Here is a 23,135-nt window from a genome sequence, read left to right as displayed (position 1 = left end):
AGGTGGCAGGCCTGCTTGTTCGACATCGTTAGAGGAGTTTGGGAGATTTGTGAGCAGCTCAGGTCTTATCGATGCAGGTTATGCTGGAAATGTCTTCACTTGGTCGAATAACCAGGCAGGTGCTGGAAGGGTGCTAGCCAGGCTGGATCGTTTCTTGGTAAATGCTGAATGGGTTGGGGCTTTTCCTAGGTGTGAGGTCACCCACCTTAACCGGACCTGCTCTGATCACGCTCCCATTTGGTTATCTTTCTCAGCTGCCGGCAACCGGGTGTTCTCTGCTTTTAAATTTCAATAGATGTGGTTGTTGCATCCGGATTTTCTAGATTTTGTGAAAGGGGAATCGGATAAACTGGTGGTAGGCTCGCCCCTATTTGTTTTGGACATAAAACTCAAAGGGCTTCGCGGTGCTCTCTGCAATTGGAACAAGGAGGTGTTTGGCAATGTACACCAGAAGGTTAGGGATGCTGAAGACTTGGTGAGCCGAGCGGAGGCAGTTGTCGATATGGGTGCCGATGATGAGGCCAGGGCAGCCCTTGGGGAGGCAAGGGAAGCTTTGCAGGGTGTGTTACTTTAGGAGGAAATTTTCTGGAAACAGAAGTCCAGGGTAACCTGGTTGAAGGAAGGGGAACACAACACGAAGTTTTTTCACTCCATGGTCAGTGTCAGGCGGAAGCAGGCCAGTGTGAATAAAATTAAAGGGGGAATGGTGTGTGGATTACTGATTTTGAGGGGATGCAGGCGGAGGCAGTGCGACACTTTTCCGAGGTCTTTACTTCCCAAGGTTGCCATGTCGATGATGAGTTATTGGCTATGATTCCCAGGACTGTGTCGGAGGCGGAGAACACTACTCTTCTAGTACTCCCATCACAGGAGGAGGTCAAGGGGGCTGTTTTCTCCTTGTTGAGCGATAGTGCACCGGGCCTAGACAGTTTCTCAGGGTATTTCTTCACAGCATGCTAGGAGGTGGTGTGCCAGGATGTCTGGGCAGCGATTGTGGATTTTTTCATGGGGGGAGCTCTCCCTAGGAGCTTCACCTCTGCCAATCTGGTCCTTATTCCCAAGGAGGACAACCCCGAGGTAATGGCTGATTTTCTCCCTATTAGTCTTTGTAACTTTTCCTACAACATTATTGCCAGAATATTTGTTTCCAGGTTGGCAGGGCTTCTCCCGTCCTTAGTGGTGGAGGAGCAGGGTGCTTTTGTGCAGGGCAGGTGTATCCACGACAACATCTCCATTGTCCAAGAAATGGCTCATGACCAAGGTTCTAAAACTCGGGTTTTGACTAGGTTTCGACCTGTCAGAAAACGAGTTCGTCTCAGTTTCGACCGTATCTCGGTCGAAACTTGGGACTTTCTCCAGGCTAACTTGAACCTTGGTTTCGAGGCCCAGAAGTTGGTTTTTTGCCCTGATTCTTGTTGTGCTACCTATTTTTGACATTTTAAACTCAATCCATGCATTAGTTTCACATAGAGAACACTAAAAATATTACTTGTGGTTTTGATCCAAGTTTGATACTGTATATTGTTCTTGGACATGGTATCAAATAAGGTTTGATCGGAACATAACTCCTTCAATATAAATGAGATTTAAGCAATCTTGGATTTGTTAGAAAGCTTTGTTTTGATAGCTTTCCAATAAGTCCAAGATTGCTTAAATCTGATTTATATTGAAGGAGTTATGTACCGGTCAAACTTAATTTGGTGCGCGCGAATGTTGTCAAAATCACTCTGAATGAAAATATTTTTTTGGACATTAAAACAAATGAATATTTTACCGCACTTTTGGTTTTAGCAATGTTTTGTCATATTGACATTTATGGAATTTTTACATTTAAGAAAAACCCCAACATTAGAAAGTTGAAAATTGCACTTACCGTCGAAAATCCAGTTTTTGTTCTTGAACTGGGGGGTTGACTTTGTTACCTTTTGGAATTTGATTTTTTAACTATTTTTATTGGATTCAAATAGGGGGTATTTGCTTATTTATGAATAATATCTAACATTTACTTTAATGATATTAGACATAACTAAGTGTCTGTCCTGGTTTCTGGCAGTTTCTAGCATAAATACCTGTCTATCCAAGTTTCGAGCGAAGTTTTCCCTAGTTTCAATGGGCATAAGTGTCGAAACCACCGAAATATGGTCTAAACTGGTCGAAACCATCGAAACCCAGTCGAATCCAGGGATTTTATAAAATCCCCCTTCAACTCGTCTCGGAAACCTGAGAAACCGAGTTAACTCGATGGTTTCGACAAGTTTCGGTCGAGTTTTGTTCCATGCTCATGACTTGAACAGAAAGACTCGAGGGGGCAATGTAATCCTCAAGCTTGATATGGCAAAGGCCTATGACCGTCTGGAATGGGAGTTCCTCTGGCTTGTTCTCTCCAGATTTGGCTTTAGTGAGGCCTGGATCGCCTTAATCAGAAAGACCGTGGAGAATTGTTGGTTGTCAATTGTTCTGGGTGGCAGCCGGTCGTGGTTTTTCAAGTCTTCCAGGGGGGTCAGGCAAGGGGATCCCTTATCCCCAACTCTGTTTATATTGGCGGAGGAGGTGCTGAACAGGGGCATCAAAAACTTATTTGAGGAGGGACATGCGTCCTACTACAGGCTCCCGAGAAGGTTCCCTGGGATCTCACACTGTCTGTTTGCTGATGACACCATAATAATATGGGTAAAGTACACGTACCCCCCTAAAATGCACCCAATATTCCTCGTACTCCCCTAAGCTTCTGATAAGTCCACGTACCACCCTTGCTTTATCCCCCTAATGCCATTTAAGTCCACACCAGGTATTAAATGTTAAAAAATAACCAAACTACCCTTTCTTCTATCTTTCCTAAAGTTTGAAAAGACCTAATTGCCCTAACCTATTTACTAAATTTTGAAAAGACCAAAATGCCCTCATCTTCCCGAAATCATCATCATCTTTTACATACCAAATACCACCACCACTGTCACCTACCATTAACACCATCACCACCTCCAGCACCACCTCCAACAGTCCAACGTAAGAGCCTTAATCCTGGGAAACCTCACAATTAATCTCTCTGGACTAATGGTGTAACAATTCCCTACAAAAACCCTCTGTCGATCTGCTCCACCTCTCCAACTTATACCAAGACTTGCAGACAAGAGAAACCGCATTCTGGTCACGGTGTGATGTGAGGAAGTCAAACACATGCTCTACAACCTCTTGGGGGAAATAAGTCATCCTTTAACACCTAAAGATGAAGAAAGAAAAACTTTTCGGAGCATAGACTACTGAGCTTCGTAAACCTAAAAACCTAACAGATAAATAAGAAAAAGAGAGGAAGGCTAAAGGTTCAATTGCTGGAGATTGGAACCTCCTAAGCCTTCAACAAGCATATATACAACAGAAAAAATTAGATCTTGAAGAGAACTGGAACCTCTTAAGCCTCGATTCAACAAACTTTTAAAGAACAGAAATTAGATCTTGAAAAGAAAATCATGCAATCTAGCGACAGCTTCGCCCAGATCTCACGAAAGGACCAAGAAGAAAACAAGATTTACAGACCAAAAATCTACCTACACTTCACATATGCCTACTTGTATGAAATTTCTTCTAATCTTCTCCGTAGATTAGATTAGATCTACACAGTAGACACAGAAAAGGGAAATGAAAGCAAAATCTCACTGGAAAAAAAATTGGTGGGGATAGAATAGGGGAAATGAAATCTTCCTTTTTCAAGTGATCACCCATGAATCAAAAAGTGATGATTGTGGTGATGACAAACCCTCTTGCAAGAGGTGGATTTAAGCTAAATCCCAAGCAAGCCTACTCCCTCCAAGTCCCTGCAAGTTGGTCAGGCCGCATTTAGGTCGCCATGAATGTTCCTTCGACGCCTCCAGCAGAGGTAGCTGTGCCACCGGTGACTGTGGTGGTTCTCTCTACTGCAATGGGCTTCATGGTGGGATGGTAATGGTGTTAATGGTGGGTGGTGGTGGTGTTGGTGGTGGTGGTGGTGGTGGTGATGGTGGTGGGTATGTAAAAGAAGATGATGATTTGGGGAAGATGAGGGCATTTTGGTCTTTTCAAATTTTAGCAAATAGGTCTGGGCAATTAGGTCTTTTCAAATTTTAGAAAAGATAGAAGAAAGGATAGTTTGGTCATCTTTTAGCATTTAATACCTGGTGTGGACTTAAATGGCATTAGGGGGTAAAGCAGGGGTGGTACGTGGAATATTGAGGGGTGGTACGTGGACTTATCAGAAGCTTAGGGGGGTACGAGGAATATTGGGTGCATTGCAGGGGGGTACGTGTACTTTACCCTAATAATATTCACCAGGGGTTTGAAGAGCTCGCTCAAACAGATCATGGGATTTCTTAGCAGATACGAAGGTTTTTCAAGGCAGCTGGTCAACAAGCAGAAAAGCTATTTCGTTTTGGGTGACAAGGTCTCTATGGCTAGGGCCCACATGGTTCGGGCGGTGACAAGGTTCCCCAGGAAGTCACTTCCAATCACCTACTTGGGGGCCCCTCTCCACTCTGAAAGGATCAAAATCTGTCTCTTTGACAACCTAGTTGAAAAGATAAGGAACAGAGTGGCAGGTTGGATGGGAAGGCTCTTGTCCTCCGGGGGACGTGTTACGCTCCTAAAGCATGTCCTTGCTTCTATCCCCATCCATGTTCTCGCTACATTGGACCCGCCCAAGGCAGTTCTTCGGAGGTTGTATGGCATCTTTGCAGATTTTTTGTGGGGAAGCTTGGAGTGGGGAAAGCGTAGGCATTGGGTATGTTGGAAAAAGGTCTGTAGGCCGCTTGATGCAGGGGGGCTTGGAATCAGACTTCTGGAGGATGTTGGTATCTCGCTCATGCTCAAGGGTCTTTGGAGGGTGCTTGCAGATCACTCTTTGTGGAGTGAGTTCTTTAGGAACCTTCATGTTTCTCTGGCTGGTTCGTAAGGGGCGGGCTCAAAGTCTTGGCGTAGTGCGTTGACCTATAAGGGGTTCCTGTTGGATAGAGCACGGTGGCTGCTTGGCACTGGCAGAGTTTCTTTCTGGCTCGATAACTGGACGGGAGTTGGGCCTCTTATTGATTTTGTGGACAATGGCCTGCTGGTGGACGCAGATTTGTGTGTGAGGGATGCCATGGGGGCGGACGGTAGCTGGAAACAGGAAATCATTGATCTCATTGACTCCCCCGCCATCAGGGAAAGCATTACTACTGGAGGCTTTGCTCTCACTGATAGGGATGATGTCCTAGTATGGTCTCCTTCGAGTGATGGACGCTTCACAACCAAGTCAGCTTGGAATGAGGTGTGGAGTGTCTCGCCTGTGGTTCCTTATGCGAAGTGGGTGTGGAACCCTTCTGTTCCGGTGAAAATAGCTTTCTTCTCGTGGCAGCTTCTCAACGGCAGGGTCCCCATGGATGAGGCACTTATGTCGATTGGCATACCCTTGGCCTCAAAATGTAATTGTTGTGGGAGACCATGGAGTGAGACGACTGACCACTGTCTGCTACAAGGGGGTACGGCTGCCAAGGCGTGGAGATACTTTGAACGTATCTTCGACATCCCTTCTTTCCCTTCTCAGGATGTCAGAGGTTGCATAGGACTGTGGCAGAATTCGACACATTGTAGTACCCTTAGTGCCTACATCACAGGTGTTCTGTCGTCCTTGGTGGTTTGGGAGCTATGGAAAGAGAGAAATAATAGAAGGCACAGAGAAAGTAGGCGCACTACTGGCTCCATTATTGAAGGCATTAAAGCCTGGGTGAAAGACATTCGCCTTCCCCCCAAAATTGGCCGGTCGGGGTCCCTGAGAGATGGTCTTATCCTGCAGTATTTTGGTCTCTTGCCTGAGGCCCCCAAGCTGAAACGCCCCTTGCCAGTTTATTGGTGCCCCCCCTTTGCTTCGGTAAAACTCAATGTGGATGGTGCTTGCAGGGGTAACCCGGGATTAGGAGGAGGTGGAGGGGTCATAAGGGATCTGGGTGGTTTGGTTCTGGCGCCCTTCTCTAATTACTTTGGGGCTTGCATCAACTCAATTGCCGAGCTGCGAGCCTTGAGGGATGGGCTAATGCTGTGCCTTGAGCTTGTTCCTGGACTTGATGGTTAACGTGGACTCGGCATCCATGGCCAGGATGGTTAGTTAGAAGAGGTGTAACTTATGGAAAGGCTGGTACTGGTTCCATGAGATTTTGGAGTTGATCTCGTCAACCCGAGCTTGTGTCTCGTTTGCCTTTCGGGAAAGTAATAGAGCGGCTGATTGGTTAGCTAACCTAGCCTGCGACTCTGGGACTTCTGTCACATTTCAGCAGGGGGGACTTGCCTACAGGTGACTTTCAGGTTATTCTTCGTGAGGACAAGGCAGGTCTTCCGGTTCTCAGGAAATAGGGTTGCTTTGCTCTCGCTTTTCGGTTAGGGTTCTGTTGAGAGGCCCAGTGTGGGCAGCTCCTTGGTTGGGGTAAGGTGGAATGCCCCCCCCCCCCCCCGGTGTATGCTCCTATTCTTTTATTGGTTTTAATAAAATGCTAGGGGCCGGCCCGGGTCCTAGGTAAAGTTCGGGTTAAAAAAAAAAAAAAAATCTAAGAAAAAGGAATTTTGGAGAATCAATAGAAGTTCAATTTTTTGGTTCAGACGTTCTCTCCTTTTGGAAATTTCTTCTTCTTGCTGTTTGGGGGCTGCAGTTTAAAATACTAGTCTTTAGTGTTGGTCAAGCCTCTTCCTTTGGGTCCATATTTTGCCCCTTTGTTAGACATGTCTGCAGATAGAGTTAAGTTGTAAAATAGGATTTGTGTAGCTGATGTCAATTAAGTGGGATGACTTCTCATATGTGTTAAGCGAACCACACTCAGAAGCACCAGTCCTATTATCCACACACCCTGCTCCAATCCATTGGGATATCCATCTTCTATCTTTTCCTTCTTATTTATGATAGAGCCAAAATGGTGAAAATGGTCACTGCATACAAGGTTTTAAGTATTCTAATGTATCCGCCGATACTAACTGATACGTATCTATCTTTAAGGTACCAATACGATACAGCACTGAAACGATACCTAAAAAAGTATCGACTGTATCAGGTCAATACGTGACCCGATATAGTTGATACTTATCAATATGCTCGATACATCTCGTATAAACTACATAACACGATCAATGACTGCAAAACACTTATCGAGAGCTCCTGTAAGGCATTCTAATCAATTTGTTTTGGCAAAATCAACTTACTGGCAAAAGCGACTCTAGTAGTGTTGATTTCATCCTCATTTTGTGATTAAACAACCTGCAATCAAGGATCAAAACCAGATTTCCACAAGAACAGTTTTATAGCAAAACTTCTAATTTTTTGTTCAGTATTGATTTATAGTGTAGGTGGATCACTAGTCTAGTGAAAAACAACATGAATAGTTGCATCAAACTAAGTTTTTTTGCAAGGATGTGTGCATCTAAAGTCTAAATCTTCCCCAAATTAAAAATGACTTTTTTTTTTTTTTTTTTGTGTTAGTACATGTAAGAAACCTCATCCTTTATACATAATCAATTTGAATGCACTTGTCTCGTAATACTTTGTTTTCCTCTTCATACATGATATATTTTACATATTACTTATTTATAGTGTTTTATGCTTCAAAATTGTATTTCACATGTATTTTAAGCATTCCATGCCTATCTTTAGTGTATCCTGCATCTCTCTGATACGGTACGATACGTCTCTTGATCTTGCCCTGAATTTAGTTTCAACACTTGATCTTGCAATCTAAAAAAGATGATATTGACTCAAAAAAGCAAGAACTTTGATTCATCATCTAGTTCTAGGTTCATAGAGAAACTACTTTCCCTATTGAAAAACCACTACAAGCCACTCATTTTTGGCTCGGAGTGGCAAATTGCATTGAGTTCTACACACTAAAAAGATCTACTTTTGGTTGATTGGAAGCGAGAAAGATTTGCCACATGCCTCGATCATATCACATGTGTAATATAGGGGTGGGTTGTGGTGGCACGACCGAACCTCCGGAACCGATACCTTCCAACTGAATCTGGGTATGGGTAGCACTTCAATTCGGCTTGCTCGAATCCTACTGTCTGTTTCTTGCTCCGCCATGTAACAAGATTGCCACCAACAAAGGTACAGTACCCTGATATGGAGCTCCTATCATCTGGTGATCCAGTCCAGTCAGCATCAGTGAATGCCTCCACATGCATGTGATTATGAGGCGAAAATAGGATAACCTTTCCTGGGGTTGATTTCAAGTATCGTAAAATACGGTATACTGCCTCCATATGAGAGGAATAGGGATCGGGTGACGCCTTGACAACTATGGATCATACTAAGGAGTGATCCAAAGTTAATGTCTATGTGAAAGAACAAGTCCTGACAACAACTTTAGTCCTTTTCACAATTTTTGTTTTTCACTGTGTTGCCTTGTTCTTGAAACCTCCATTTGAACAAAAATCAAATTCCTGGATCTACATCCACTACAAGTGCTTGTTCATTTCCATCTTTAGCTACGCTGAAATTCATATTACATTAATTGCTCCAATCTCAAGTCTAATGAAAATCATTCTTGAGAAATTTTGTTCCTTACGAGTTTGTACCAGCCTTTGGTATACTGTTTTGTCTGGTATTTAATGCTTGAAGCCACTGTTTTAACTTTGAAGATCAAATTGCTGGGCATGCATTACATCATCCTAGCAGCACTGATATGTTATTGATGCTAACAGATTGGTTAGTGCTTGTTTGTACTATATGAAGCTATTGCTGTTAAGGGATGTTGGATTTGTATTATGTTGTATCCATCGTCTGTTGAAGTTTTCTTTATAAACAATGCTTAAAGAATTGGCTTTTGTGACAGTACATTGAAGAGGCTGAAGAATTTGCAATGAATGGCCTGAAGCAAAACAGGCATATTCTGGATATGATTGCAAAGGAACTACTGGAAAAATCTAGGATAACAGGACTGGTAAAAAACAGAACTACTTTTTCTTATTTGTCATTATTTAATTGGAGTCTGTAGCAAATTGTAGAGTTAGATAAGCGTTGGCTGGAGAAATATTCTTTGATTAATTTATCACAAAATAGACTATGAACACTAATCTCTTGCTTTTGTTTGATTATGTTCCTTCAATCTTGACAACAGTTGTCTAGCTAACATAATTTCATGGTTTTTTTTTTTTTTGTCTTTTTCTGGTGGTTAAGTCAAAAGAATTTGTTAAGTGGAACAAAACCCACTGAATTCAAGTTGTACATGAGATACAAGAGTTAGCTTCCAGGCACAAACACTAAACAAGAAGGCTTCACCTCTTGTTGTGGATATGCTGTGCTCTCAATTTTAAATTCTTTACAAACAGTTGACCAAAAATGGTTGAGTTCTTAGCCCTGTTAAAGATCCTGTGAGCTGGGTACGTCATGTCTTTGAACTCCCCTTTGTTCCTCTCAATCCAAATAGCCTGAATGATTTCTGCTTTCTCTCAGTCCAATAATCTGAGTGATTGCCACTGGGTTTAGAAGCCTAGTCCTAGCGTTGAGCTTTCCTACCTTGTCAATCCCACACCCATATCATGCAGAGAACTAGGATTTAGAGGGATCCCCTTTACCTAAATGGCCTTGGAAGGAAAGTAGGTGTAGTTTGTCCTGCTATAATATTGAGACTCGACTGAAAAAGTGCTAGGATACTGACCCAAATCTGCTGCTTCAGGGTCATTCGTGCTTAATCGCACTTATAGCCCCTCCATCCAACATATAGCAACTATTTGTTTCTCTTTTCCTTCTTGACTATAGTATCGAGTAACACATAATGGGGATGGGATCCATTCGTATTTCTTTGTTTCCACTCCAAAGTCCAAACCTGCTTCCTTCTTCAATGTTTGGTTCTGCAAACATGGACAGACAGATAAATGTTGCAATTCCCTTCTTTGACCTATGCATTTTGCATCTCAAAGATATTGATCGATTCTTAGTTCTCACCCCCTATTTCCAAAGTTGTAAAGCTCATTCCAGCTCCTGTTTCATCCCAAAACTCTTACAGCACGTCTCTCTCTCTCTCTCTCTCATATGAGAAAAACAAGCTGATATAGAAACAAACACGTTATCTCCTAAAATCAACAGTGTGACGGTGATCATGCCATAAAGTTTCTATCCATGACGGTATAGAATATCATTGATGTTGCTCACTGATGGCAGTAGAAATTGGGCAAGAGAGAGGATCCACAAGTAGCAAGGAGCGACTTGGATATGCATGGGGATAGTGTAGGTGAGATGGAATGAGATTTTTGCAAATTTTGAGTCGCAGAGGGGGGAGAAGGTGGGCTGGGAAAGGAAATGAAATGAAAGTTTTTTGGGATGTGGCCCACTTCATTTTGTTTCATTTAAAAATTTTGCTTTAAAAAAGTTGAAACGAAAAACATAAAAATAAAAAAGCCCTGTTACCATTTTGAAAGGACCACTTGTCGATGGAGAGGTGGCCATAAGTGTGAATGAGCTCCGAAGCAGCAATTCTAAGTTGCTAGGCTTCAGGATCCACACGCTCTTATCTTCATTGCTGAAGGCTTATGAGTTATAACATCCCTGGTCCCACAACCTATTGGAAGTATAATTTTCTTAGCACTTTGAAGAGAGATAGGATCAAGGTAATCTCCCAGAAAGACTTTCGGGATTAGCAACAATTAATGTAAATATCTTGAAATCTATCATCCGGCAAGTCTTCCAAGCACCAGTTGTCATCTTTATTTCCCTTACCAAGTACAACATTATAACATATATTTTCCTAGTAGGCAGGAATAGAAGCTTAATTCTTTTACTCCTAGACCATGGTTTTCAATCTTGAGCCACTGTCCCATTGATTGTGCATCCCATTTATTACCCCAATAACCATCATTGAAATGCTATTGGAGATAGTATTGAACAGCCATAACCATTTGATTAGCAGGGAGTTACTCATTATTCATCTGTATTGTGCTATACAGACCTAAGCCACCAAATTATTTGGCTTACACAACTCATTGCCGTTCGCCAAGTGAACCTAAGCTTTATCTTCATGGCCACACCACAAGAAATGATGTTGAAATTCCACCCTGCAAGCCACCAAGACAGGAATTGCATAGTAGCATGGGACTTTTTTTTTTTTTTTTTCCTGATTACCTCATGAAATCCCTAAATATTGATCACTTCTCTACCCTCAAAAGGTTCCCCTTCATTCTCTACAAAGCCAGCTCCCACAAGATGGTTTCACCAAGGGCAGAGGTTAGCAATTTGATGGCAAATGGCCCCTCCCAGCAGCAAAATCAGGCCAGCTATTTCACCCATAATGTGAATGCAACCCATGTCTATGCCTCTATTCTTCACTCTGAAGACCTGAAATAGCTTCAAAGCAGAGCCTAAAATGCACCTTAGGAGTCATAATTTGTTGTTTTCTTTATTTTCTGTTGATAAGAAGCAGAAGCTAGTACAAGGTCAAAAATAATGATGGACCTGAAATCTCAATACTAAGAGATACCATCTGATTACAAATACCAGTAAAAACCCTAACAAGCAGCACTACCCTGTAAGGGAAGAGTATCCCCTGAAGTCTACCCAACTTGCCTACCCCCTCCTTGGCCAGCTCATCTACCACAGAATTAGCAGATCTCAGCCTCTAAAAAAACGAGCACTTCACCTGAGAAGCCAAGAACTGAGTGCATCTAATAATATTGTTGAATACCCATGGCCTTCTGTTTATTTTCTAGCTCAAGCTATCATGCATGCTGAATCATCCTCAACTATGATGTCATTGAAACCTTCTCTTATACAAACTTTAGCCCCCATATATGGTTGAGCATTTTAGCTCTGAGAATATGCTTCAACACTTTCCCTGTTAATGTCTTAATGATCTAACCACTCCTACTCCACATGGACTCGGGTTCCCCAAAGAAGAGCCATCAAAATTCATTCAGGATGAGGTGGATCCCAAACAGCATGTCTCCTTGCTTTAGGAACTTTGGATTTAACCACATTTTCCCAATCCCAGAACAGAAACATTATGGGAAATTCTCTAAAAATAGGGTGCACGGCCACCATTGCCCAATGAGCCACCCTAACTTTTACCTTTTTCAAAAACACATGATGAGAATTCATCCCAAAACAATCTAGCATTCCTCTCCTCTCAAATGCACCAGCAGACTACAGTAAGGTAGCTCTCCATAGGAATCTTCCCCTGGCCCCCAAAAGGAACAAAATGCCAAAACCATGTGAGCCCCACCACATTGCAAGTAAAGGGCCAGACAAGATGGAAAACAGACAAAGCCTTAAGTTGTTGAGGCGAAGCCTGACAGAAAACCAGTTTTTCCTCTACGGAAACAAAATTTTGGACATCCAGATCTCCATTTGCATAGCAGACCTTCAATCCTTCCTGATATGACATTGCAAGAGATTGTGCGGATCCTAAGTACTACTTGAATGATGATACTTGATGTGGTTTTGTCAGTATCTGAAGTAATATCACATGGAAGACTTTCGAAGATCATGGATGTCCTAATCTCATCACTAAGAGATTGGACAATGAAGCTTGTGTTTTTAATCCCGATAATTTGCTGTGCATTTTCATGAATGTTTCTCATGTTCAAAATTGATGTCTGTAACTGATTAAATTTCAATTTAATGGAAATTGCAGTATCATGTTCATACTCTTTTGCTTTCTTCAAATTGTCTTAAAACTTTTCTCTATTCCAGGAAGTGGAGGAAAAGATGAAAGGAATGTCTCCTATAATGTTTGAAGATTTCATAGAGCCATTCCAGATAAATTGGGAAGAGGTGCTTCTTTTTATCCTTAAATTTCGAGTTTATTTTTCTATTTTATTTATTTATCTTTGGAGACATGTACAGGTTTCATTAGTAAAAAGCCAAAAGCCAACTTGCGGTATTTACATGCCTTGACCCTCCAAAGTAATCCACTGCTGTCCAATGCCCTTCATCAATTGTGCTGAAATATGATGCTTTTATCTTTATTAGCCCTTTCAAGTAGAGCCCCTTGTTTTGTCTTGTTTGAAAACTTGACTTATATGGGTCTCAGAAGTTTAAGATTCATTAAACTTCTCGTTTCTCGATGCCTTCTCTAGACCAGCCAGTGTGGGATTAACAACTTTGCATCCCATCAAGATTTTGACGTGTGCAGTGGCAAGTATTTCTGTTAAAGGCTGTCTTGGGTTTAGCACTATTGTATGATATAACTAAACCTGGATGTGTGTGTGTCAAGCTGGTTGACCTGTCACGCAGTCCTTGAAACAGGTGGCTCAGTCCTTAGTCCCATTCTTCCATAAGCCTTTTAATTTGGTCAAAGATGTCTGACCCAGACGCTTCAACCATTGATCTGGGATGGTTGAACTGCTATTAAGGTTTGTTAAGTGCCGAATATTTTGTCAATGCTTCGACAAGGGTTTGAACCCCCAATCTCCAAATAAGATCACTGCATCACAACCTTGTACTAATCTGATAGACATCTAAAGTGTGTAAGTTACTGCATTTTTTATTTTTAAACCAAAACAATTTGACGTGGCAGTTGTCAAACCAGCTACCTGTGGCCCACCACTGATGTGCTGGGGGGTTTCAGAAAATTGTTATTTAGTTGTGATGTACAAAAAATTATTTGAATAGTATCTCAGGAAAGAAGAAGATCTTTTGGAGCTGGTGTTTATATGTAATTTAGTTCATTGATTCTGTTCAAAGATCAGCCCTTTGTGTTTTCACATCAAGAATTCTTTGCAGATGAGATATCAAAGGGGGTTCTTACTTCCCAAACAAATCCTCCTACATCTATATATAAATGCTGGTTCATAAAAAATATGGAAAAAATAGATGAGCATGTGTAGGCTAACCCCTTTTTTTTTTGGGTAAAAGTAGGCTAACACCTAAGGCTATAATTTTGAGAAATAGTAGGAATAGATTCACTTTTAGCATACATAATAACTTAGCTTTTCATATGTACTTGTCATCGTCGTTAAAAAGATTACTAACCAAGTATATCCATAAACAAAATTTTGTCCAAGTGGAAACCTGAAGAAAAAACCCCTAGTCTTTGAATAATTGATTTTTTCATAAATTGTCTTTTGGGAACATGTAAAATCGGCAATATTGAAACGTCATTTTATATTGATACCTTATTTGATTTGATTTTTATATCCGAACAGAATTGTTATAGTCTTTTAAATTAGGGAACTAGTCCCACTAGTCTCAGATCACTCAATTCCAACCCTGGGTTTTGACAGTAATTGAAAAGGCTTAAAAGTCATTTTATCAAAATATATTAATTCTCCAAGCATGTTGAATGGTGATCGGCAAGACAGTTTCTTGCTAATAAGTAGTTTACTTTTTTGGGATAATAATTTCTACCACTTACTGCTCTGTCACAAAGGTTATTCCTGCTTTGTTTTTGGTCATATATCATTTTGTGTTAAAGATATTGACAATTCTCTGAATTCTTCAGGAGGGACCACTGCCTCATAATGATCGACTGCGTTACCAACCATTGGATATATATCCTGCACCGCTCCACAGATGTTAAACATCCAAGAAATTTTCATTGTTTCTTAACTAATGGTATGTACAGTATAATGGTGGCATGTACAGAAAGCTAACTGCAGAGATAGCTATTGTATTCTACTGATGAGCCTGAGTTTTCAGTTGGTCAGGCCAAGTACTAGCTTCCCAACTAGGTCTTGTTTTCGATTCTTTTTCTCAAATAGCCCTTATATCATTCTGCAGCACCAATGAAGCAACTAGTCCCCTAATAGGGCATATTTAGGGTTTCATGTTTTTTTATGAAACAGGAAACAAGGATTTCCCCTCCCCCCCCCCCCCCCCCAATTTTTCCATGGTTCCTGTTTCACAAGGGGGTTTCAGTTTCAGATTTCATCCTCATGGTTTCTTGTTTTCAGGGTTTTGGATTCATGGTTAAGTATTAAGATTTAGGGTTTCATGTTTTCAAGTTGAGATTTAAGTTTTCATAGTTTAAGGTTGCATGCTAATGGTGTTTTAAGTTCTAGTTGCAGGTTGCAGATTTAGGGGTTTAAATAGGATTGCATGGAATTGTTTGGCAAATTTATGGGTCTTCTGGCTTGCTAGTAGACCAGCATAAGATGCTGATAATTAGCAACAAACTAATGATCCTGCGAGTTAAATAAGTTGCAGTGATTACATCACCCGTAATGAGCTAGCTAGCTCACCTGGTCGAATCACATGGTGGAAAGTCCAGGAGTTGTGCATGTTTGTACATCTTCATAACTCTAATCAGGTGAATCACCTGAGGTGATCAATTTCCTCGATGTTCTCTTCAAACCAATGCATCATCAAGAAAATTTATGCTTATATCCAGATGTTTAAACGAACAGGTGGGTTTAATAGTTTAGTAGGCTAACCGAAGGACAATATGGAGAAATGAAGAACCAATTCAAAATTTCCTCTCAACCAACCTCCACCTCTTCATGTGCCATGTTTGTTTTGATGATGAGTTTGGCGAAGGAGATTATTAGATATGAAGTTTTTGATCTGTCTGTGGTGTGGAAAATGGGAATGTTAACTACTTGACAATGGATTGCCAGGGTTTCTATAATGCTCAAAATCCCCTGGCTAATACATGATAGGGAACAAAAGTTTTAAGAGAAGCCGACCTCATTTAGTTGGGATAAGGCTGAGTTGAGTTGAAGAAAAGGCTTAAGAGAATTCTGCTTAGAGCAAAGTCAGCAAACAATGAATTATGCGTACTGTGCTCCATTATGATCATGGATTTAGGTATCGGTATCGTCGAGGTCAATACCAATTACTGTAACTGAAATTATAGTCGATGCATTACGAGAATCATGTAGGAAGTGAAGTAGTCAGGGAGATGTGGAAGAACCGAGACAACAATTCTTGTTCAGCGAGATTACTTCATCATAGGAGATTCTAGACTTGATTGACGTGCAACTAACGGCCTTTCCTCCAACTTTATTTCAAATCGAATGCTTTATTCTTATTGGTTTATACCTTAAAACAGTACAAATATTTAACAGTTCAATTCTTTATCTAGCTGCTTCAGTGTAACAAATCCTTCATAATGATTTACAAGGGGCATCTCTAAGCAATATCCCCAGTACCCAAACCATATAATCGCTGTCTATATCACACGTTTGTACTTTTAATATTCCTCCGTGGCAACAGGCCATCAAGGCAAAACATGCAATCAGGGAAACATTATGTACACAGATGGACCATTTGATCTTCTTATCTTTCCTCTCCTGAGATAATTCATTTGGAAATTGCATCACTGCTGGGAGCTGGTTGGCAACTCTATCAGTGGATGAAAATCTTCAGTATTCATCAAAGTGTTGTGGGTCGACGGTTTACATATATGAACAATGCTGCAGAAGTCATTGTCATCTAGAAATTTCCCAATATTTGCCATAATCAGAGGACCATACTCCATAACCATTCTCTTGCACTGCAAATAGAACAATGGCCCAAATTTGTCACATGTCAAGGTAGAAGAGAATGATATTGGTCTCTGTAACATCTTAATGATGAAGATGTTTCAGATTTCCAAACAAAACAAATGCAGATTGACTTACTTCTTTGACGTGATTCTCAACATTGTTGCAAGCCTTTAGAAGAATCTTTATTACCTTAATCTGCAATCAGGAGCAAAATCTCAGATAGGACAGGGAGCAAGAACAAAGGGTTAACCTACATTCTTTAGTTCCATCCAAAGATTTTACCTTCATCTCAGGATCCTCCAAGTCATCACGTATATCTTCCATGGCAGCATGGCATGCAGCACAGCTTTTGTCGTCTGATACCTGAAGTACACGGAGGCAAATTTAGATATCTAGGGCAGAAATTAAGCTAGAATTGTTTGGGAAACAAAAATCAAGAGAATAGTGGATCAGGGAAGGAGTCCAGAATAGTAGACACTTGCATGCAGCCACCCGAATAAACAAACATAGGAACCAGATAATGAGCATAAAAATATGCCAAATGTACCCTGACTGGGAAACAAACCCCAAAGAGATTGAGAAGATTTTTTCAGGCCACTTTAGGGAGCTTTTTTCATCCACATTAGCTGTGGATCCTGAACCACTACATGAACCCTTCACCAGTACCCTCACTCACAAGGATAATGAGACTCTACTTCAGATCACATCCGTGCATGAGATCAGAAATGTAGTGCCCAGTGTAGGCCCGGACCAAGCCCCTGGCCCAGACAGTTATCTTGCATGGTTGAATGCTGTCATATCTTGGGATCAGATGTGGTTACCCTAGTTCATATTTTGGAATCAGATGTGGCTACCCTAGCTCAAAAAAATTTTCAGGTCAGGCTATTTCTAAGAATCAATAAGCGAATCACTTATTGCCTTGATACCAAAAGTAGAGAACCCGACTACTCTAATATCAGTATAAGACCAATCAGCCAATACAATGTACCTTACAAATTTATCTCAAAGATTCTAGCAGATCAGTTAAGAGCACTTTTACTGAAAGTTATTTCACCTCGGCAAATTTGCTGTCCACTGAGAACAACCCTGATACAGGCGGTTATGGCTGCACTACCAGCATTTTGGATGTCTTTATGCTGGCTTTCAAATTCAATTCATTCCATTTTATATCTCGGTTGGAGGCAAAATTCGGGTGGACTAAAAAGGACAACAAAAGAGGAATATATCTTACGGCATGGGAAAGTCTGTATAAACTGAAACACCTAGGTGGTCTGGGGTTCAGGAGAAGCTCAGATCAAAATCTGACACAACTATTTTAATTGGTATGGAGAATCTTTACAAACCCAAACTCCATGGATAGAGTACTAAAGGCCAAATACTTTGCTCATACATAGGTCCTTGAATCAAACCTAGAAAGGAATGCTTCTAGAGTGTGGAAGAGTATAGAAATGATAAAACCATGGTTGAGAAAGTGGATATGTTGAGGAGTTGGTGATGGGGAATCCATAAATATAGAGTGACCCTTGGATACCTCAGTTAACTGACTACAAGGAAGCTGAAAAAATCACCAGGGTAACTGGTACCGCTTACTCCAAAGTTAGTGAACTGATGAACTCTGATAGAACGTGGAACTTGCCAGTGCTGTGTTACTTATTCTCCTTTAATGTTGTCAATGCTATAAATAGCATCAAATTGTCAAGCAACCCTGTGGAGGACAGACTGATCTGCCTCACAAGCTGTACAGGTCATCTGACTTCCAAAGGAGCATATAAACAAATCATACAAGAGAAAGTGAGACAAAATCAAAGGGATCACTTTCCATGGGTGTCAACTTGGAAAATAATAACAAAACCAAAATCTAAGTTTTTCCTTTAATAATGTATCCAGAGATGCTTCCCACAAGACCAAAAATCCAAAAATTTATCAAACCCAAGTTACGGGTTACTTGGTGGCATGTTGCTGTCTTGTCCAACCTCTAAAACAGTGTGGGCTATACTTCATCATTAGGGATGCAGACTGAATTCTTACATGCAACTTCAGTGAGTGAACTCATCATGAAGGTGTGGCATTCTACTTATTTATAAAAGAAAGAATAGAGTTGGGTGAATATTAGAGGATCACTTCTAGCTTATGCCATATGGCAAGCTGGAAACAAACTGATCATGTAGAACATAAACTGGAACCAACAACATTTTAATCACTTTTCAACCAATGCTGTAAAGAACAATCATATTTTGAGAGCCATGAACAACAACCCTAAACAGAAACAGATTTAGAAACTGTACACAAGACGGTCCAATCAGTCCCAATACAGGATCTTGTAATATCACTCAGGAATGCTAGCTCTCCTTGTACTACTGAAACTAGTGTCATCCTCACAGATGGAAGTCATGATAATGTAATTGGACAGTCTGGATGGTCTGCTTTGTAATTGAATCCAGGTTTGGGGAAACAACATGCACAGCTCGGATCAGGACAAAACTTCATCAGCTCTAGAAACCGAATTCAAGAGGGATTGTGGCAGCCAATCTAGTTGGCCAGGAGCCAAGGTGATTTCCAGAAAGAAGAGAAGTAAAAGGGGCATCAAGGGCTGACTGCTGAAGAAACCAGGGGTAGCACCTAACCCCCAAAAGAGAAGTACAAAAGTTTGATCTAAAAGACATCCCACAGATACATACATCTCCCCCATACTTCCATATCCAATAAATCAACACTAGGCTTGTTAAGTACAGTCCATTTGAACAGCCTCATCACCTGGGCGACACCTTGACAACACTTAATTAATTTATCTTCTAATTTATAATTTCCATTTTAGGGAAGAAAAATAAATCAACAGGAAGAAAATAAATATAATTCTTACTTGAAAACAACAGAGACTTCCAGGAATTAAATACAATCGATTTGTGATATATCAGACACCCCTACCCAACCCCCACTCACAATCCAGAAACACATTGTTTAATTTGCACATGCATCAAACCCATTGAAGGGGATAACTATTTCTAACTTCCCTGTGGCTTTCACACTCATTGACGTTCCAAATGACAAAAATTCCCCCAACTAATTGTATTTTGATGTCGATTTAAAAGCCCTCAAGAAACTTATATTTTATTCAGTTCTCATTGACTTCTATCATGGAAACACATAAATGACTGATATCTTTAAAAATCTCTCTCAAGCTTGTTTTTAAGGTTAAACATTTTATTTTTGCATGATTTGGTGAGCAAACAGCAATACGAAGAGGATAAGAAATATTCCTTCTCCCTCACCTGACCCAAAAAAAAAATATCAAAAAGAGAAAATAAGGATACAAACAACAGAAACACCTATTTCAGTCTCAGTGTCTTTCAATTCCTGATGCTGTCTATGATAATTCTGTTAAGAATAAGCTTTGAGTTCAGATCCTACAAATAGAGAATGGAGTGCTTATGCCCTTCATAGGCCAACAGATCCATCCCTGGTTTCCTTCTGTGAAATATGGATTATTCAAATGGGACCGGTTCTTTCTATAATAAGGTGTTGGATATCATGAATAATGTGGACAATCCTCCACAGAATAGAGGTCTCATTGTTGATGCAGTCCACCATGGACAGAATATTTAATATGATTGGTCTTGAAGATATTCCCATCTAATATTTTACCAAGAACCAGGATTAAATCCTTAGTATGTACTATTATTATTAAAGGTTTTTCAAAACTATTTTAAACAAGGCCCAAGACTAAGTTAATAACAAAGCGCTGTGCCATTAAACTCATAAAAAAATTAAGGCAAACAAAGCAGGAAGGCTGAGTATATGATCAGGCTTCAAGTTACCTTATTAGTGAACTTTTGTAACATAGAAGAGGAAATTTGCACTTTAGGCAGAGGCCTGGGGTGCACTGCAGGCTTACTCAAGAAATCATGGGATAGTGATAAATGTAGATCCTTGTCCAAGTTTAACATTGGAAAGCTATTGGCATTTGAAAGGCACAACCCTGTACTGTTGCAAAGATTTTCTTCACTAAAATAGTCTTGAAGAAACACAATAGCCTGATCGATGTGCATCCCTAACATCTCAACACACTGCAGTGTACGCCAAAAAAACAAAAAAAACCTAAGAAACAGAATTACAAAGAAAATGTTTTCCAACATCAAGAATCTCGTAGAAATTTGATACCTTTACTCGCATATCTGAAGGGAGAATGTGACAAGCATCATTCACGAATGTGCTAACTTTCTCCGGTAATAATGGATCGCTTAATGCTTGCACAGTATTTCTTGACACTTCCAAGCATGAAAGACAGATGAACTCTGGAGATATGCCTTTAGAAGACCGGACTGCGGGTTGGATTTTGACAGAGGTCACGCCATTCTCAGAAAATTTTCCTGTAGGACAAAAATGATGGCCACAAATCCTCCCTCAGTATTATCAAATGTGAGTTACAAAATTAATGGTCAATAGTAGATCAATGTCTTCCACCAAAGAAAGACTCATTAGACTTATTGTGAGCATATAAAAAAAGAAACATTTGGAACCTTCTGAATTCCTCTCAACCAAAATTCAGTTGAAACCTTTAGATACCGAGAGCAGATTTATTTATTGTTTGAGCATACATGATACATATGAGATGTTTGTGGAAAGACATCATGAAATAACAGACCACCAAGAAAACAAAATGGCATTCGTATCTACCTGTCTCACCAGAATCCTGAGTTGAGAAGACGTGTCTCGCATCCACGTAAATCAAAGAAACAAACAAGGCAAAGAACAAAGCTATGATCCTCATATTCATTTCTCAGCAACTTTACGGATATAAGGATTTAAAGAAACACAGTTTTCCGTTTCACCTGCATTTAGACAATAAGACTACATCCGAAATCAAATTCAACTATATAAAATATCCACAGCAGAAACAATGAACAAAACTAAACTAAACGCAGAAATATGATTGGAACAGCGCAATTATCTTAGGAACTAGATCGCACTGAATCAATTCATGACTCTAATCAAACTTAACCTCACTCCCCCCCCCCCCCTCCTGCACTATAAATTCTAATGTTCGTGTAAACTAATTTAAGATGAATTGTGGCATCGTGTCTGAACAACCAAACTAATAATCTGATGGAATCTCTACGAGATTTTTACAATTATAATCCTAAGAACAAAGAACTCAATTACTAGAAAAGGCTGATTCTCCCATAAGTGAGTTCGAGACCCGATATAAAGTATAAAAGTATAAAAAAATCCTATCAAAAACCAAAAAAAAAACTAATCTTCTTCAATTAAAATCGAAACAAACGAGATTCCAAGAAGTGAAAGATCTGGACCTTCGTCCAGCTCTCTGAGGTAAGCAAAGCTAGTGTCTTTATGAAACAAAATACGAGATTCTTTTATTTCAAGATCAAATTCAGTTCGAAATTAAGAGAAGACCTAACTTACCGAAGCAGGAAGAAAGAACAGAGAAACGGAGATGTTCCTGAGGCTGGATTCTCTGCTCTTGACTTCTGAGTTAAAAAGAAAATGCCGGGAGAAGTGAGAAGACCGGTTTTTCCCTTCATTTTAAACGAACTGTCCTTTTAAAATTCTGTAGTGAAACGATATGCACCGTTGAATAGGTGGAAGATTCTGATTTTGACTCTAAATCTTAAATGTACTACCGTCTGATGTACTGACTTTTCCTCTTGACACCCATTTCAGCTCTATTTTATGAAATTTTCTAGTGTATTCTCGCAGTCATCAACACGTGGCATACGTTTAATACTGGCTGAGGTGGAAGAAAGTGCCACGTGTTCAATCTGTCTGGACGAGATAAGAGAGGAAGATAGTGTGGTGGCTTGTGCCTCGTGGTACGTGTTAGAACTCGAAGGTCGGAACCCATTGCACGAAGAATGCCTGCAGAGACATGGAATAGGCGCGATGGGGGAGGTCTGCTTCCTGCGTAATTTGCAAGGTGATGTGGAGAGGTATCTCTAGGGATGTAAACGGAGTGGATTCGGCTCGGATAGTGCTATATCTACATTTGATATTAGCTTTCGGATTGATTCTAATAATGTTAAACGGATACGGATCAGATATTTTATCCGTTTACATGTAAATATAGCTTTTCGGATAACTATAGCCTATCCATATCCGCATCCGTTTAGCTTTCGGACGGATTCGGATAGTACTAAATGGATACGAACACGGATGCATAAATGGAATTCGGCTATTCCTTTACACCCTAGGTATCTGGATTCTGAACCTCACAGCGTAGGGTAGCGCTTGGGAGCCACGCAAGCCTGCATGTTGAATAAGGAAGGGGTTTGCATCCAAGCTGTGGGTGGACCTATATCAGCACAGGAACCAATGGGAGCATACATGGACATCAAGGGGATTGCGCAGGGGAATGCTGTCGGGACAGCAATCGTTTTTCCCTTTGACAAATTTAAGGGTTTCAATGTTAAGCAATTGAAATCATTGTTTGGTGGGGATGAGCTTCCAGCTCAGTCCTCCTCGTTGTTGGACTGTTCATATTTCATGCATGTACATCATTGTTTAAAGAATTGGCTTGAAATCAATGGAATCAACGGAACCCAATAAATGTTAGAATTTCACTACTAAATTGGAATCGGTCATAAATGACTCTTTGATCTTCATTTTTGGTTTTTTTTTTTTTGGGCCGGGGGGGGGCAAGAGATGTCTGTGGTTGCATAGTCCTACACCAATGCGGGTCAATGAGAATTCTTCATTTTTGGTTTTTTTTTTTTTTG

The 23,135-nt window shown here is 40.5% G+C and overlaps 2 protein-coding genes and 1 long non-coding RNA gene across 7 annotated transcripts in view; 2 read left to right on the top strand and 1 right to left on the bottom strand.

Moving 5' to 3' along the window:
• The window catches only part of LOC122639928 (ATP-dependent zinc metalloprotease FTSH 12, chloroplastic), a 66,411-nt gene extending 51,752 nt beyond the window's left edge, over window positions 1–14,659 (top strand). For 2 of the 3 annotated variants that reach the window (XM_043832977.1, XM_043832976.1), the window contains exons 17-19: window positions 8,820–8,927; window positions 12,671–12,751; window positions 14,421–14,659. In XM_043832977.1, the coding sequence (XP_043688912.1) occupies window positions 8,820–8,927; window positions 12,671–12,751; window positions 14,421–14,498 (267 nt within the window). In that variant the 3' untranslated portion in view covers window positions 14,499–14,659. The remainder of the gene's footprint in view (window positions 1–8,819; window positions 8,928–12,670; window positions 12,752–14,420) is intronic. The other variant, XM_043832978.1, reaches the window with a different exon arrangement.
• LOC122639929 lies at window positions 8–3,918 on the top strand. Its single transcript, XR_006329604.1, has 3 exons — window positions 8–17; window positions 1,968–1,970; window positions 3,839–3,918. It is a non-coding gene; the product is annotated as an uncharacterized LOC122639929 (long non-coding RNA).
• A 1,317-nt stretch (window positions 14,660–15,976) lies between the features above and the next one.
• LOC122640893 lies at window positions 15,977–21,257 on the bottom strand. 3 transcript variants are annotated; one of them, XM_043834173.1, is made up of 6 exons: window positions 21,079–21,254; window positions 20,563–20,771; window positions 20,220–20,468; window positions 16,687–16,767; window positions 16,540–16,599; window positions 15,977–16,412 (listed from the first exon to the last, which is right to left on the bottom strand). In XM_043834173.1, the coding sequence occupies exons 1-6, from the start codon at window positions 21,176–21,178 to the stop codon at window positions 16,236–16,238; spliced, it is 876 nt and encodes a 291-aa protein (XP_043690108.1). In that variant the 5' UTR covers window positions 21,179–21,254; the 3' UTR covers window positions 15,977–16,235. The 3 variants fall into 3 exon arrangements, with proteins under 3 accessions (XP_043690108.1, XP_043690109.1, XP_043690110.1); XM_043834174.1 differs by having other exon boundaries at window positions 21,088–21,254; XM_043834175.1 differs by lacking the exon at window positions 20,220–20,468 and having other exon boundaries at window positions 21,079–21,257.
• Between the last annotated feature and the right edge of the window lie 1,878 nt (window positions 21,258–23,135).

Source organism: Telopea speciosissima, chromosome 9, assembly GCF_018873765.1.
Source record: "Telopea speciosissima isolate NSW1024214 ecotype Mountain lineage chromosome 9, Tspe_v1, whole genome shotgun sequence".
Classification (NCBI taxonomy): Eukaryota; Viridiplantae; Streptophyta; class Magnoliopsida; order Proteales; family Proteaceae; genus Telopea; species Telopea speciosissima.
Note: the sequence above shows the minus strand (reverse complement) of the source record. Positions and strands in the feature narration are given on the sequence as shown.